Consider the following 13,500-nt stretch of genomic DNA (forward strand, 5'->3'; position numbering starts at 1 on the left):
CAGAAGGCCCATTAACGCATGATACGGTCGAATGGGCAAGAGAGTATGCTTGGAGAAAATGCTATCTATGAGCAAGAAATCTCAATTTTAAGTAATTTTGCCTATTTTTGCTTCACAAGTTAAATGAACTTTAAATGATTTTCTGATATTAATTTTGCATATCTGTCCAAACAGTTTTAAATAATTGTCGAAATAAGGAACGAAGTTTGAAATATGGCACAGTATTTAGTCTTTCACATACACTGCACGGCATTCTTGAAAACGCGTTATTGATTATTATTCAGTAAAGTACTTATTTTTTTATCCGCCACCAAGACCGAGGGTTATAGAATTTAGTCCGTCCGTCTGTCAGAAACTTGCATGGCTTTATCTCAGAAACTTTTTAAGATATCGACATGAAACTTCATAGGTGCATGTATAAATATCAATGAGGAGACGTGCCATGCAACGATTATTCTTGGTCAGCTTAAATTCACTTCATACTGCGTTCGCCAATCAGAAGCAAATTCAAAACAAGTGTCTGTCCGGTTAAGGTTAAACTAGGGCTTTACGTTGTACTACTGGTCAAAATGCGAACGGCTTTTCTTGCCCGCCTCCATGACCTAGATACTGAACATGACACAGTTTGACTTAGCCGGGGACCACTGTAATTAGAGTAGTTATTGTATTAGCAAGATCTGAAAGATAGGTCAACAAAATGTGACCGCTAATGTATCCACTGTGTAACTATTGACTACAAGTAACCACCGCAGACAACAGACCCTCACTGTGCGAGCATTTGAATTTTTTTTAAGTCGTGTCACTCTCTAGAGAATCGGAAATTATCGGGACATGTACTTTGGTGCGCTTCTTAAAAAATTAAGTCTCAAATGACAGCGTTCTCCAACCCTCCATTACATTATGTGAGTTCGAGAGAAATTTGACTGAAAATAAAAATATTGTGTACCTCTTGCATTTTACGAACATGCACAAAAATGAAGAAAATAACTACTGCCAAACGATGTAAAAATCGTTTTTAAACACTTAGACAATATTTTCATTATTCTAGTATTTAGTCCTTGAAACATACCATTTACATTCGCATTGTGTTTGTTCAAACCAGATTAAAGCGTTTTAGGTCTAACATTGGAGCCTAACTAATATTGTAGTTAAACACACTGAAAGCGTAGTAAATGCTTATTATGTTCAAACCAGATTTAAGCGGTTTAGGCCTTACACTGAGGACGAACTAATAATGTAGTTAAAAACACTGAAAGCGCAGTAAATATTTATTATCAGCTCGGCTGTTTTCGGAGAAACCCCGAGGTATTGTCATAGCCAGCTCGCCGTCCGCGTCGTGCTAAAACCTTTAAATTGGCTCTAAAGTCATAGTGCTTCCACCTACAACTTTGAAACTTCATATGAAGCTGCACCATGATGAGTTCTACACGCTACACCCATTTTTGGGTCACTAGATCAACGGTCAAGGCCACTGTGACCTCTAATATAAAACTTTAACATAAGCTCTTAAAACAAAGTGCTTCCACCTACAACTTTGAAACTTCATATGTAGATGCACCTTGATGAGTTCTATACGACACACCCATTTCGGGTCACTAGGTCAAAGGTCAATGATACTGTGACCCACGGTAATTAATTTACTTTCATTTATTCAAAACTGCACCCACAGCCGAGCATTGGCACCCGCTATGCGGTGCTCTTGTTTTATCCTTTACTTGCAGACCGTCGCAATATTATTCAATATACATCGGAATTTTCTAAAAGCAAATATTTAAGAGAAAATCAGGCCTATATTTAATTACGTAGCAACCGTACTTTTCCAATCTTTATCATTCCTGTTGGTTTCCGAAGTCTTGGCATTTTCAAGAGTGTTTATAACATAAATCAAATTCCATTTAATACCAAATCACATGTATTGTCTTTCGATATTTAAACGTTAATGTTATGCCAAAACATGCAACAAAAATTAAACAGTTGCCCATTAACTGTTTAACATGGTAATAATTAAAAAAATGCTTAAATATGTTCATGTCTTCCTTATTGCATTTACTTTCACACATTTTCGGTAAATGAAAAAAATGTTTCACAGAAAACACTTATGATGACATGCACATTAAGTGTGCAACTTGTTTGATTTTGCTGTAATTCAATCCGCGACATGAGCCTCGGATCACGTGACACAACTGTATATAAGAGGTAACATCCTCAACCTACATTATAACTACGTTATCAAAAGTTGAATGCTTGATCATTGGTGCAAGGTAATAATTTATCGTATTTTGTATTTTGGAAAGGATTAATTTTTCAGTTAAAAAAATACGTTGACTGCCGTTTTTTAAGAAAAATTAATAGCAGTACCAAATGTAAATGCGTGAACATTTTAATTAAATGATATGTCTAACGTGAATTTATTTCGATAGTTATCATTTTTAGAGCATTATAACATTGAAAAGTTATGTGCTCTGTTTATAGATTGCTCATTAAGTAACATGTTATGTGTTATAATATTTTTTTCCAGAAACGCAACGTCTCCATAATTGGATTGAGAATGTACCTGGTAGCAATAGTCTGTGGTCTGTTTCCCATAGTGCTAGGGCATGCATTGACTGGTGACGAAGACAACCCTTTTTGTAAGTTTCATAAAGAATCTTATACATTCGGGTAAACATAATCAGTCAGGAAACGATATCTGTGATCAGTAGATATGATGTTTATTTCTACAAAAGATTCAACAATAGAAAAGTTGATATTGTTAAAAGACGTATTTTTTTTTTATAAAATGAACGACCTTTTATAAATGCACAAGTTCAAGCTATCATTTAATTCTTAATTATTAGCATCGTGCAATTGATTTTCGTTTAAAAATAATTCTAAGATATGCGGATAACTGAAAACTGATATTTTTAAAATAATAATTTATATTATAGTATATAAATTGTTATATTGTATTATTTCCAACCCAGGTCTTTGTGAGATTCCTATACCGAATGATCAAAACGAGTGCGGCATCGCGGGAGTTTGGCGGAACCAGCTCAAGTCCGTCATGAAGTTCACTTGAATCGGCGGCCACATCGACGGCCAATATTTCACAGCGGTGGGCAAGGCCGACGGATTCTACCAACTTTCCGGCAAATACTTGAAGCCCGACAACGACACGACCCTTCTGAGCTGGATTGTTGCATATCGCAATGAGCTGTACGGAAATTCCAACTCGACGGTGGCTTGGTCCGGGATCCATTACGCTGACGAGGGTACTCTGTACACACACTGGTTGTTGACCCATTTCTATCCACGTCCCCGCCTGTGGAAAACGACGATGATCAACCACGATGACTTTCAGAAGGTCTGCTAAAGATTGAAAACACAAGGACATTTCTAATATTATGTTTATTTTGTGGGCATATCTTCACTATGAATAAACGTATATTTTTAAAATAAAATATAAACTATATTTGTGCTTACATGTTTATCTTATGTTCTTGTCTAGTTATACCATTTCTGATGTTTGACTGTAAATACTTGACGGTGTAATAAACTCGTTCTTTTAACTTAAAACAAAACAAAACAGCCATAACAACTAAACAATAAGACATAACACAAAACATAATGCGATTATATACAAGAAGCCCAATAATATACCGCGTTTCCATGAAATATTTCCAATCGAATGATATTTCATATTGTCGCACTTTCCTTTCCTCTTTTTAAGAAGTAGGTATCACACAGATATAATGCTATAACAAAGACACAAACTATTCTGGTATCCGACCGTACGCATCCAATCAGTGTGCCATTCACATGAGGAAAATGTCACCGTGAAAACGTCATGAAACGTCATGAGTAAAACACATTTTTAAATATTAATACAATGTTAATGGACACGACTTTAAAAGAATATTGTTTACACAAACTACTACGATATACAAATATAAACCTGTTTTTATCGTTTTAAATTGTAATAATGTAATAAACTCGAGCTCAGTTACTAACTTAAAATTCCACCTGTTAATAATTAAGTATAATATGTATTTATAATAATATTTTATAAATTGGTCACGTTTCGAGCGTCGTTTCATTGCTCCTCCGATTCTAGAAAGATGACTATGAATCAAATTTTCTTAAATGCAAAGATTTCTAAAGTTATGTGTTATTTTATTTTAAATAGTGATTTCCAAAAGCACTTTTAATAGACATCGTACCATTTCAACAATACAGAAATAAACTACATACACTGTACAAAATATAATAGTAAAATCGTTCTATTTAATGTAAAACAATACATAGAAGATATGCGCTAACAAATTAGGCATATTTAGTTAATATCGAGCACTCGACGACGATTTAAAGAACAATACTAGCCGGAGAAATTGCTCTTTAACAAACTTAGCTAGCTGTTTTAGTACACACACACACACACACACACACACACACACACACACACACATATATATATATAGGTAAACCGATAAATAATTAGGTAAATAGAATCACAATTGTAACCGTTTTTTAATAATCTTTGCTGGTAGATAAAGATCTAAATACCTATTATGATCATTGGGATGTGCTAACAGAAAACGTGTTTTGCTGAAGTAAATTGTGTATTATTTTGAACCACTGTCCATAGTTCCACTGATTACAACGTCATTATATAAGGATTTCTACAAGTCGTCATTGCGTGAATTAAATTACTTCCTTACAGACGTGTACTAGCATTTATATTACTTAACAGACAATACTAAGGAGGCTCTATCAGTTTTACTGATATCCTTGTTTTGCAAGTCATATAATTGGACCGTGCTCTGTGAAAAAGGGGTTTAATGCAGGCGCGTAAAGTGTCGTCCCAGATTAGCCTTTGAGGTCCCCACACGCTAATCAGAGACGACACTTTCCGCTTTTATGATATTTTTCGTTTTAAGAAAGTCTCTTCTTAGCAAAAATCAAGTTTAGGCGAAAAGTGTCATCCCTGATTAGCCTGTGCGGACTGGACATGATAATCTAGTACGACACTTTACGCACATGCATTAAACCCCTTTATCACAAAGCACGTCCCAGTTGAAAAAATAAAGACTTAGGATTATCGTATAATTTTGAATTGCCAAGAAACGACATAATGATTCTTCTAGTTTTATCAAGGTTAGTGATGTTATTCGATCAATATTAATAAAAAAACGTTTCATTTACTTTTCAATGTCGTTTGGCCTTAATCAATAATAAAATTACATTAAAGCGTATTAATGTTAGGTATACATGTACTATTGAGCAAGATCCTTCACTGCGACGCGTGTGGTCAACTAAACAGCAACGCCCAGTACTTTAATTGGGCTGAGGGAGAATTTCGATTGCTTATATTATACCGAACATGTTCGTAGTGCATAAAATTACTTAATTTATGTCAAATTAAAAAGTACATATTTTTAATTATTTTAACTTATTATGTACGTTAAGTTAGTTGCCAATTATTTTTTTATATAAAATTGAATATATTTCAATAATAAAGATATTGAAACAGAAGATATGGTTAATAAAAATCCGTAATTTATGAAATTCTTGAAAAAATATTGTAAAATAGGACTGATCGCATTTACAAACCTTCAGGTTTGGCGTCAGTAATCAAATGCTAGTGTACAGAACAGACGAAAGCATTGACATCACAAGTCCAGAATAGAACGATAATTGGTGTCAATAGGCGCATAAAATGAAAAATTTACAATCGAATACTAATTGACGGTGACCCTTAATTGAATCACGTGTGTTTTGGTGTACAGATTGCTATTTAATGTAGAGGAAATTTGGCAATTGTTTAAAACGAAAAGACTTGCACATAAAGAGCATTTCCGTCCTGAAAATGTAATGCAATTCATTGTTCTGATATATATTAACATTCACGGGTTAACGATTGTCCAGACGCTTTTTTAATGCGTGCGTATAATCACGTTTAGCAAAAAAGTGATAACCTACAATATACTATTTACTTAGTGGAATAATACAAGTAAAGTCAAGCATATTGGTTTTAAATCGCAATTATTTTATTTTGCTGCGTATTTATGAAAAACAGAACACGTGTGAACTTCATACGTTCTTTTTCTTAAGGAATCTACAATATTTGTGACACCCAAACGTGCCACGACGTGACGCGAGCTCACTTGGCACTGTACGCTGCGATCGACTTGAAATCCGCGTACGGAGGCTAATGATAGTCGTTATTTAAGTGAAGAAACTCGACTTTCAAATTATATCTAATGGACGTTAATTGAATATGTTTAGTTGCACACTCCATTAAAAATGTTTACCGGTAATCAAAGTGATCTTAAAAAGCGTCCACGAATAAAACGATGTTTTGTACAAAAGTTTAGTTAAGTAAACGTTATATTTTGAACAATGTACACCCAACCAGTTGACCATGAACAAAATGAAACTTCAGCTGCGTGATCAGAACGTTAGATTGCTCTTACTGGAAGCGCGTGGTTTCGCTTAAAAAGTGACCAAAATTGTCAAACTAAGGAACCTACACAAACGTGAAAAAACGTGTAACATCGCAGTGAAGCAGTTTAAAGTAGTTTTTAGGCTTTTGTACATCATACTTGGAAGATTTATCATATATTTAAAACACACTCATTCTCCATACAATTATTTTTAAAGTGTTGTCGTGCAGTTTCATGAATACTCCGCAAAATGTGGTGTCAACAGCCATTTTATACATGACATTATAATAGCGTTCTCTGAAATTAAAATCAACTTGACAGAATTCTGCAGTAAGCATGTATCATTGAAAATACAAGTGAACCAATGAAATAATACGATTAACTGTTCCTCTATGATATCAATCTTCCTAAATGAAATCAAATCTTCCTGTATGAAATAAAAGCATTATTGTTGGCTTCGCCATGCAAGTGGCCAAATCACATGATTAATGGTAACGATGACATGTCATATAAAACATTTTTTTTGAAAAGCAACAACAGAAAACAAAAGTGTGTAAAAAATAGTTTCGGTCGTTCTTTCTTGAAACACTTAGGGTTTGCAGTGAAACACTTAAATAAGTTAGATGACATGCACGAAAAGTAATCACATGTTCATTTATTGGACTCATTTTTGCCAAGCAGAAATCACGTGGCGTACGTGTATATAACATAGACATATCTTATATCGACTCATAATTCCGCGCGCAAATGTTAAATTAATTTGTGCTAGGTAATAAATTCTCTTACATCTTTCCGTCGAGAGGATTAAGTTTTTATTCTGCACCGGTAGATTTTTTGTACACATATAATTTTGTTTACTAAAAACAATATGTATTGCAACGATATGCAAAACGCAAATTTCTATATTAAAAAGTATAATCAATTAAAAAAGCATCTACGCAATGATTAGGATCGAACCGTACTTTAATAGATAACTAATAAGTTGACAAGAAAGTAATTAGTATATTAGAGGATGTTGTTGTGTTTTTTCCAGAAAATTAACGACAGTTTGGCGTGAAATAATGCATCTTGCTGCAATTGTCTGTGGTTTGTTGCCAATTGTGCTCGGTAGCCAAATGCTAATCGCAGTAGACAATCCATTTGGTAAGTCAATCGGTTATATTATAAACAAATATTTCTTTCTAAATACGTATTTACTATTATGCATGTACTCAACATGCCTTGATAAACTGTTAAACATGACAATTGTTCGCTAGATACAGCGATAGGAACAATGAATATCTGTACATAAAATTTGTTTCATTTAAAAGGAACTTATTTGCTTTTTTTGGTATAGAAATATAAAAAGTTAAATTTGCAGTGAGACAAAACATAAAATGTTATTTTTTCCACGAGCATTGCCACAATAGGTATCATAAGGTCGGAATAACTTTTTTTTTAAATAATTACGTGTAATTTCCCTCTTAAATAAGAATATACACAAACAAACACAATTTCTTCCATGGCTTTATTTAACCAACCATTTACTAAGTCAATTTAACTAAATTAATATGTAATCTTATGAAATCGATAGAATGCAGCAATCATGCTCGCAAACTTACTGGTTATGTTAGAATGAAACAAAATGATCTAAAACCAAAACCTGAAATACAGGTAGTCAGGTTAGGGAACACACACACACTTCTTGTTAAGCTTTAATATAATGCACAAACCTAGTAAACGAGATTGTGTTAGTGTGTGATTTTTATCTGGTAGCGTTCAATTTACTTAAGTGTGGAAACAATACCATATCAAAGGTAAACCATGACATTCAGCAAATCAGGCTTTGAACACGCTGTGGTTGTGTGTTTCAACAAACCTGACAGACCTCAAATTTTCGAGCCAAACTTTTACTTCCTGTTTGTATTCCACGTTGAATATTCGATAATTTTCTTTACATTCAATCACATTTTCAAAATTGACATAACTTAAACATATAAAGAATGTATGTTACAAATAGAATTGAATATTTCTACCATTCAACATCCTTACTATTTAAAAACTAACGTTTGTTTATGGTACAAAAATCGTTGCAAATTGTATTCGTAACAGCCACCTTATTTATTGTTCAGGCCTTCTGCGACCTTGCTGTACCGGATCATCAAAACGAGTGCGGCATCGCGGGGGTTTGGCGGAACCAGCTTCAGTCCGTAATGAAGTTCACATGCATTGGCGGCCACATCGAAGGAAAATACTTCACGGCGGTCGGCAACGCTGACGGATTTTACACTCTTTCTGGGAAATACTTGAAGCCCGACGACGACACGACAGTCGTTGGCTGGGTTGTTGCCTTTAGCAACGACATGTACGGAAATTCCAACTCCACGACCGCATGGTCCGGGATCCATTACGCTGACGAGGGCACTCTGTACACCCACTGGCTGTTGACCCATTTCTATCCACGTGCCCAGCTGTGGAAGACGACGATGATCAACCACGATGACTTTAAGAAGGTCTGCTAAAAGATTGAAATCATGCGGACATTTCCAAGATTATGTTTCTACTTTGGTCAAATCTTCCATATGACAAATAACTTTTTTCTGAAATAAATCATTTACTGTTTATGTGTGCTTATTGTTTTTGTATTTGCATGTGCTTTATTCTGGATACATAAACATATTTTCACTTGAAATTACTAGTATTTATTTAATATGACGTCACGTTGGTGTTGTTCTGTCGTATTTGCGGAACTTCCACATAACATTACCACCCATCATAATGTCGACATCCTTATCAATGATTCTCCTAAGTTGCGATATATAACAATGACATGGTTATGATGGCCAATTAAACCATATGCCGGTGACAGACATGTAGACGACTGATTCTACCATAGCAATAATTGTTTTAGGCACCATAAGTTTTAATAAAAGTTGCCCATATTGAGTATCACTATCAACCATTTTGTATAAAAGTGCATACAAGATTGCACGAAATATCGCGTCGTTGTGTTGAAGAACAAACACAAATGATAAATCAGTTTGATTATGTAAGACCGAAAAATGGATTGACAGAATAACGTACAGACATAGATCTAGAGACAAACAGACTCTCTACTTTCGTCTCTCTTTTTACCTAAAAGAGAAGTGTTCTTATATTAAGTCATAAAAGCTTAAATACATCTAGATGAAATATTTCAATTGAAAAAGCGTTCATTTCCTCCATAACCTTACCCAATAAAACAATCGATGCATACAAACTAACATCATCATTGTGGAATTTGCTAATTCATTCGATAAAGTACCCCAACAGCAACTCTTATACTAAAATGCTGTGGAATTAATTCAAATGCTCTCTTTTGAATATCTGACTTCTTATCAAGTAAAACCTAAGACAGTTATCCTGGAGGGAACCATGTCAAGCAATGAACCTGTAATCTCCGGAGTCCAAAAGGGCACTGTATTTGGGCCCGTCTTGTTTTGGTCTACATAAACGAGTTTTCAGAATACAATGTATATCAAACATAGCACCATATGAGTCGCGTTCTGACAAAACTGGGCATAATGCATGTGCGTAAAGTGTCGTCCCAGATGAGCCTGTGCAGTCCGCACAGGCTAGTCAGGGACGACACTTTCCGCCTAAATTTGATTTTTTCTTAAAAGAGACTTCATTTTAACGAAAAATGTCATAAAAGCGGAAAGTGTCGTCCCTGATTAGCCTGTGCGGATTGCGACACTTGACGCACGTACGCATATTATGCCCAGTTTTCTCAGAAAACGACTAATATATACAAAATATTACCAACCGACGCCCAGTAGCTCCAGATAGATGTTGAAGCTGCTGGACGATCGGAGCAAGATTGGTTAATGAAATTCCACCCTTAAACATGTTACATCCGTATCACTTTCACCTACGAACTACAAGATCACATTCTTGAAAAAGTAAACTAAACGGTACGCCAAATATCTAGGTCTTACACTCCAACGTAACCTCAAATGGGATAAACATATTAATTATATCACATGTAACACAAACCAGGCACGAGGATTTCTTCGCCGCAAGCTTAAAATTAACTCACAAAGAAGTGAAGGGTCATGCTTGCAAAACAATTTTCAGGCCTAAATTAGAATACTCATCCCCTGTCTGGAACCCACCTACGAAAGCTGAACTTAAAGAGGCCTTTTCGCGTTTTGGTAAATTGACAAAATAAAAATAAAAATGTTTCAGATTCGCAAATTTTCGACGTAGGTATGATATTTGTGAGGAAACAGTGATACTGAACATTTACCTTGCTCTAAAATTTCCATTATATGCATCTTTTGACGATTTAAAAGCCTGAAAATTATAAAGCGTTGCAACGCGCTACAATTGAATAATTTGGAAAGTTCTGCTGTTATCGTTATATTTTGTGATACTACGAGGATTGCTTATATAATCTATAGAATACATTACTCATTGTATGAGCACAGATGGCCGAGTGGTCTAAACGATAGACTCTTACTCTAGGGGTCAGTGGTTCAGGTCCAGTGGATGGTTACTTTTTTCTTCTTTATTTTATTATTGTATGTTTACTTGAGCTTTTTAGATCCAATGTTTACATTTATCAGTATAAAGCATTTAATGACAAACTTCAATACACGCCAAAATCTGTGAAAAAAAACAACAACCTTTAATCAACAGGAAAAAGTACAAAGACGTGCAGCCAGATTCTTAACAAACATATAATATTATTACAATACAAGCTCAGTAACTAATATGAGAGACAGCCTAAATTGGTCCAAACGTGAAACACGCAGAACAAAATTGCGTATTATAACGCTGTTTAAAATTATCCACCTTATAGTTGCCATCACAACTACTGATAACCTGTTTCATGTCGACCATCAATCCAGATTCAGCAATACCCATTGCGTTAGACACATACAAACCTCAAAAAACTTTCTCATTCTACACGAGACCTTTTATGCCATTCACTATACCATATACACGTGACAGCCACAGCAGACGTTTTCGAAACCCTTAGCCTTACATCTGAGTTTGACATTGACCACCTTATTCCACTTTTGACAGTAACTATTTAAATAATTTTAAAATTAACACCCAACTAAGTACCTTTGTAGAGTTTTCACCCCTTTAGCGATAGACGCCGGTAAAAATCCTTTTCAGAGGGAGTTTCGTATCAGACAAAGAAGAATACATAATAACGGTATACAAATGAGTCGTGTTCTGATAAAACTGGGCATAATGCATGTGCGTAAAGTTTCGTTCCAGATTAGCCTGTGCAGTCCGCACAGGCTTATCAGGGACGACACTTTCCGCCTATACTGGATTTTTTCTAAGAAGAGACTTCATTTAAAGGGGCCTTTTCACAGATTTATGCATTTTTTAACTTATTCATTAAATGCTTTATATTGATAATTGTAAACATTGGATCGTAAAAGCTCCAGTAAAAAATCAAGAATAAAATTAAAAAAAGGAAAAGAACATTGCCCAGAGAAGGTTTCGAACCAGTGACCCCTGGAGTCCTGAAGTAAAAACGCTTTAGCCTACTGAGCTATTCCGCCGAGTACACATACTTAACGTATTTTATACCTTATATAAGCAATCTTCGTAGTTTCACAAAATTTAACGACAAAAACAGAACTCTCCAAATTATTCAATCGTTTCGCGTTGCAACGCTTTATAATTTTTAGGTTTTAAAATCGTCAAAAGATGCATATAATGGCTATATTAGACCATGGTAAATGTTCAGTATTACTGTTTCCTCACAAATATCATAACTAAAACGAAAATTTGCGAATCTGAAACAACTTTTTTCAATTTCGTCAATTTACCAAAGCGTGAAAAGATCCCTTTAAACGAAAAATGTCAAAAGCGGACAGTGTCGTCCCTGATTAGCCTGTGCGAACTGCACAGGCTAATCTGGGACGACACTTTACGCACATGCATTATGCCCAGTTTTCTCAGAACACGGCTCAAATGTTCCCCATCATGCTAAGTAAAGCCTAAGGGACCGCTATGTATTAGAGCCAGGACGAACTTAGTTTCATTACAATTTTCAAGTATCAACACGGCTAACCAGTGACTTTTAACTTCAGTAAACAGGTTTTCTAGTATAGATAGTGGCTATAAACTGTAGTAAATATACGTTTTAACTGGAATAATTATTGACAAAAATCTCACTTGAAAAACACATACCGATTTCTCACTTCTAAAACTCAATTCTAAAAATGCACTATAAAAACTAATTTGCATGTTTATTTACCTTTAAACACTGACATGACTTTACAATTCTGATATGTTAACATCAGAAAAGAACACATTTAGTTCATGTAAGATATGTGGACTATATTGTGCATAATGGTGTAATGTTAAGTAAACATACAATTGAATTATTGTATTTGTTCGCATTAAATATCAATGTGTTGCTAAAGAGATACCACTTTCGTCACCAATGCTTGTGCAATTCATTAAGACCTACCTAAGAGAAGCGTCATAATTTGTATGAACATTTTGGTTCTATGTTAATAGTATATTGTACATCATTATTTAAAAGAGTCTCTGTTAGTGTGTTTTTTTATGTAAATATATGTTGTGATTGAACACAATATTGCAACTCGTACTCAATAATTTTCATACCAAAATGTTTTAACCCGTTAGAATCAAACTTAACTTTCATAACATTTGGGCAATTATTAACCAATATGTATTATTTAATGATTTCTGTCATCTATGTTTGAGAGGCCGCCCTCCCAAGCGCGGCGATTCACACATTCCATGCTGCTGATCAAAATTGACTGCATGCTTCTAGAAGTTACTAATGAGCGACGAAGAGATTCTGAAGCTATCAATGGCAATGCTTGCATGGGAAAAAATGCAAGCTATTGTGACATTTTTTCGACAGCTTTTTGTTGAATTATTATAATTGAAATTGCGTGGACTTAACAGAAGATTTAAGTTTTATGGAGGGTTTAATTTGTGTTCATCTGAGTGCAAAAGCATCGAAGGCATAACAAATATCAGATATGTTAACGCTGTGGCATTTTAGTGAAATGAACTATTTTTGCACAAAGCAAACATGTTGAATAAATTAATAAAT

General features: G+C 34.6%; 1 protein-coding gene across 1 annotated transcript; it reads left to right on the forward strand.

The window, feature by feature from the left end:
• Window positions 1–8,036: 8,036 nt before the first annotated feature.
• Window positions 8,037–8,923, forward strand: LOC127831187 (streptavidin-V2-like). Its single transcript, XM_052356181.1, has 2 exons — window positions 8,037–8,075; window positions 8,534–8,923. The coding sequence occupies exons 1-2, from the start codon at window positions 8,037–8,039 to the stop codon at window positions 8,921–8,923; spliced, it is 429 nt and encodes a 142-aa protein (XP_052212141.1).
• Window positions 8,924–13,500: the final 4,577 nt, after the last annotated feature.

The sequence above is a fragment of the Dreissena polymorpha genome, chromosome 5 (assembly GCF_020536995.1).
Source record: "Dreissena polymorpha isolate Duluth1 chromosome 5, UMN_Dpol_1.0, whole genome shotgun sequence".
Classification (NCBI taxonomy): Eukaryota; Metazoa; Mollusca; class Bivalvia; order Myida; family Dreissenidae; genus Dreissena; species Dreissena polymorpha.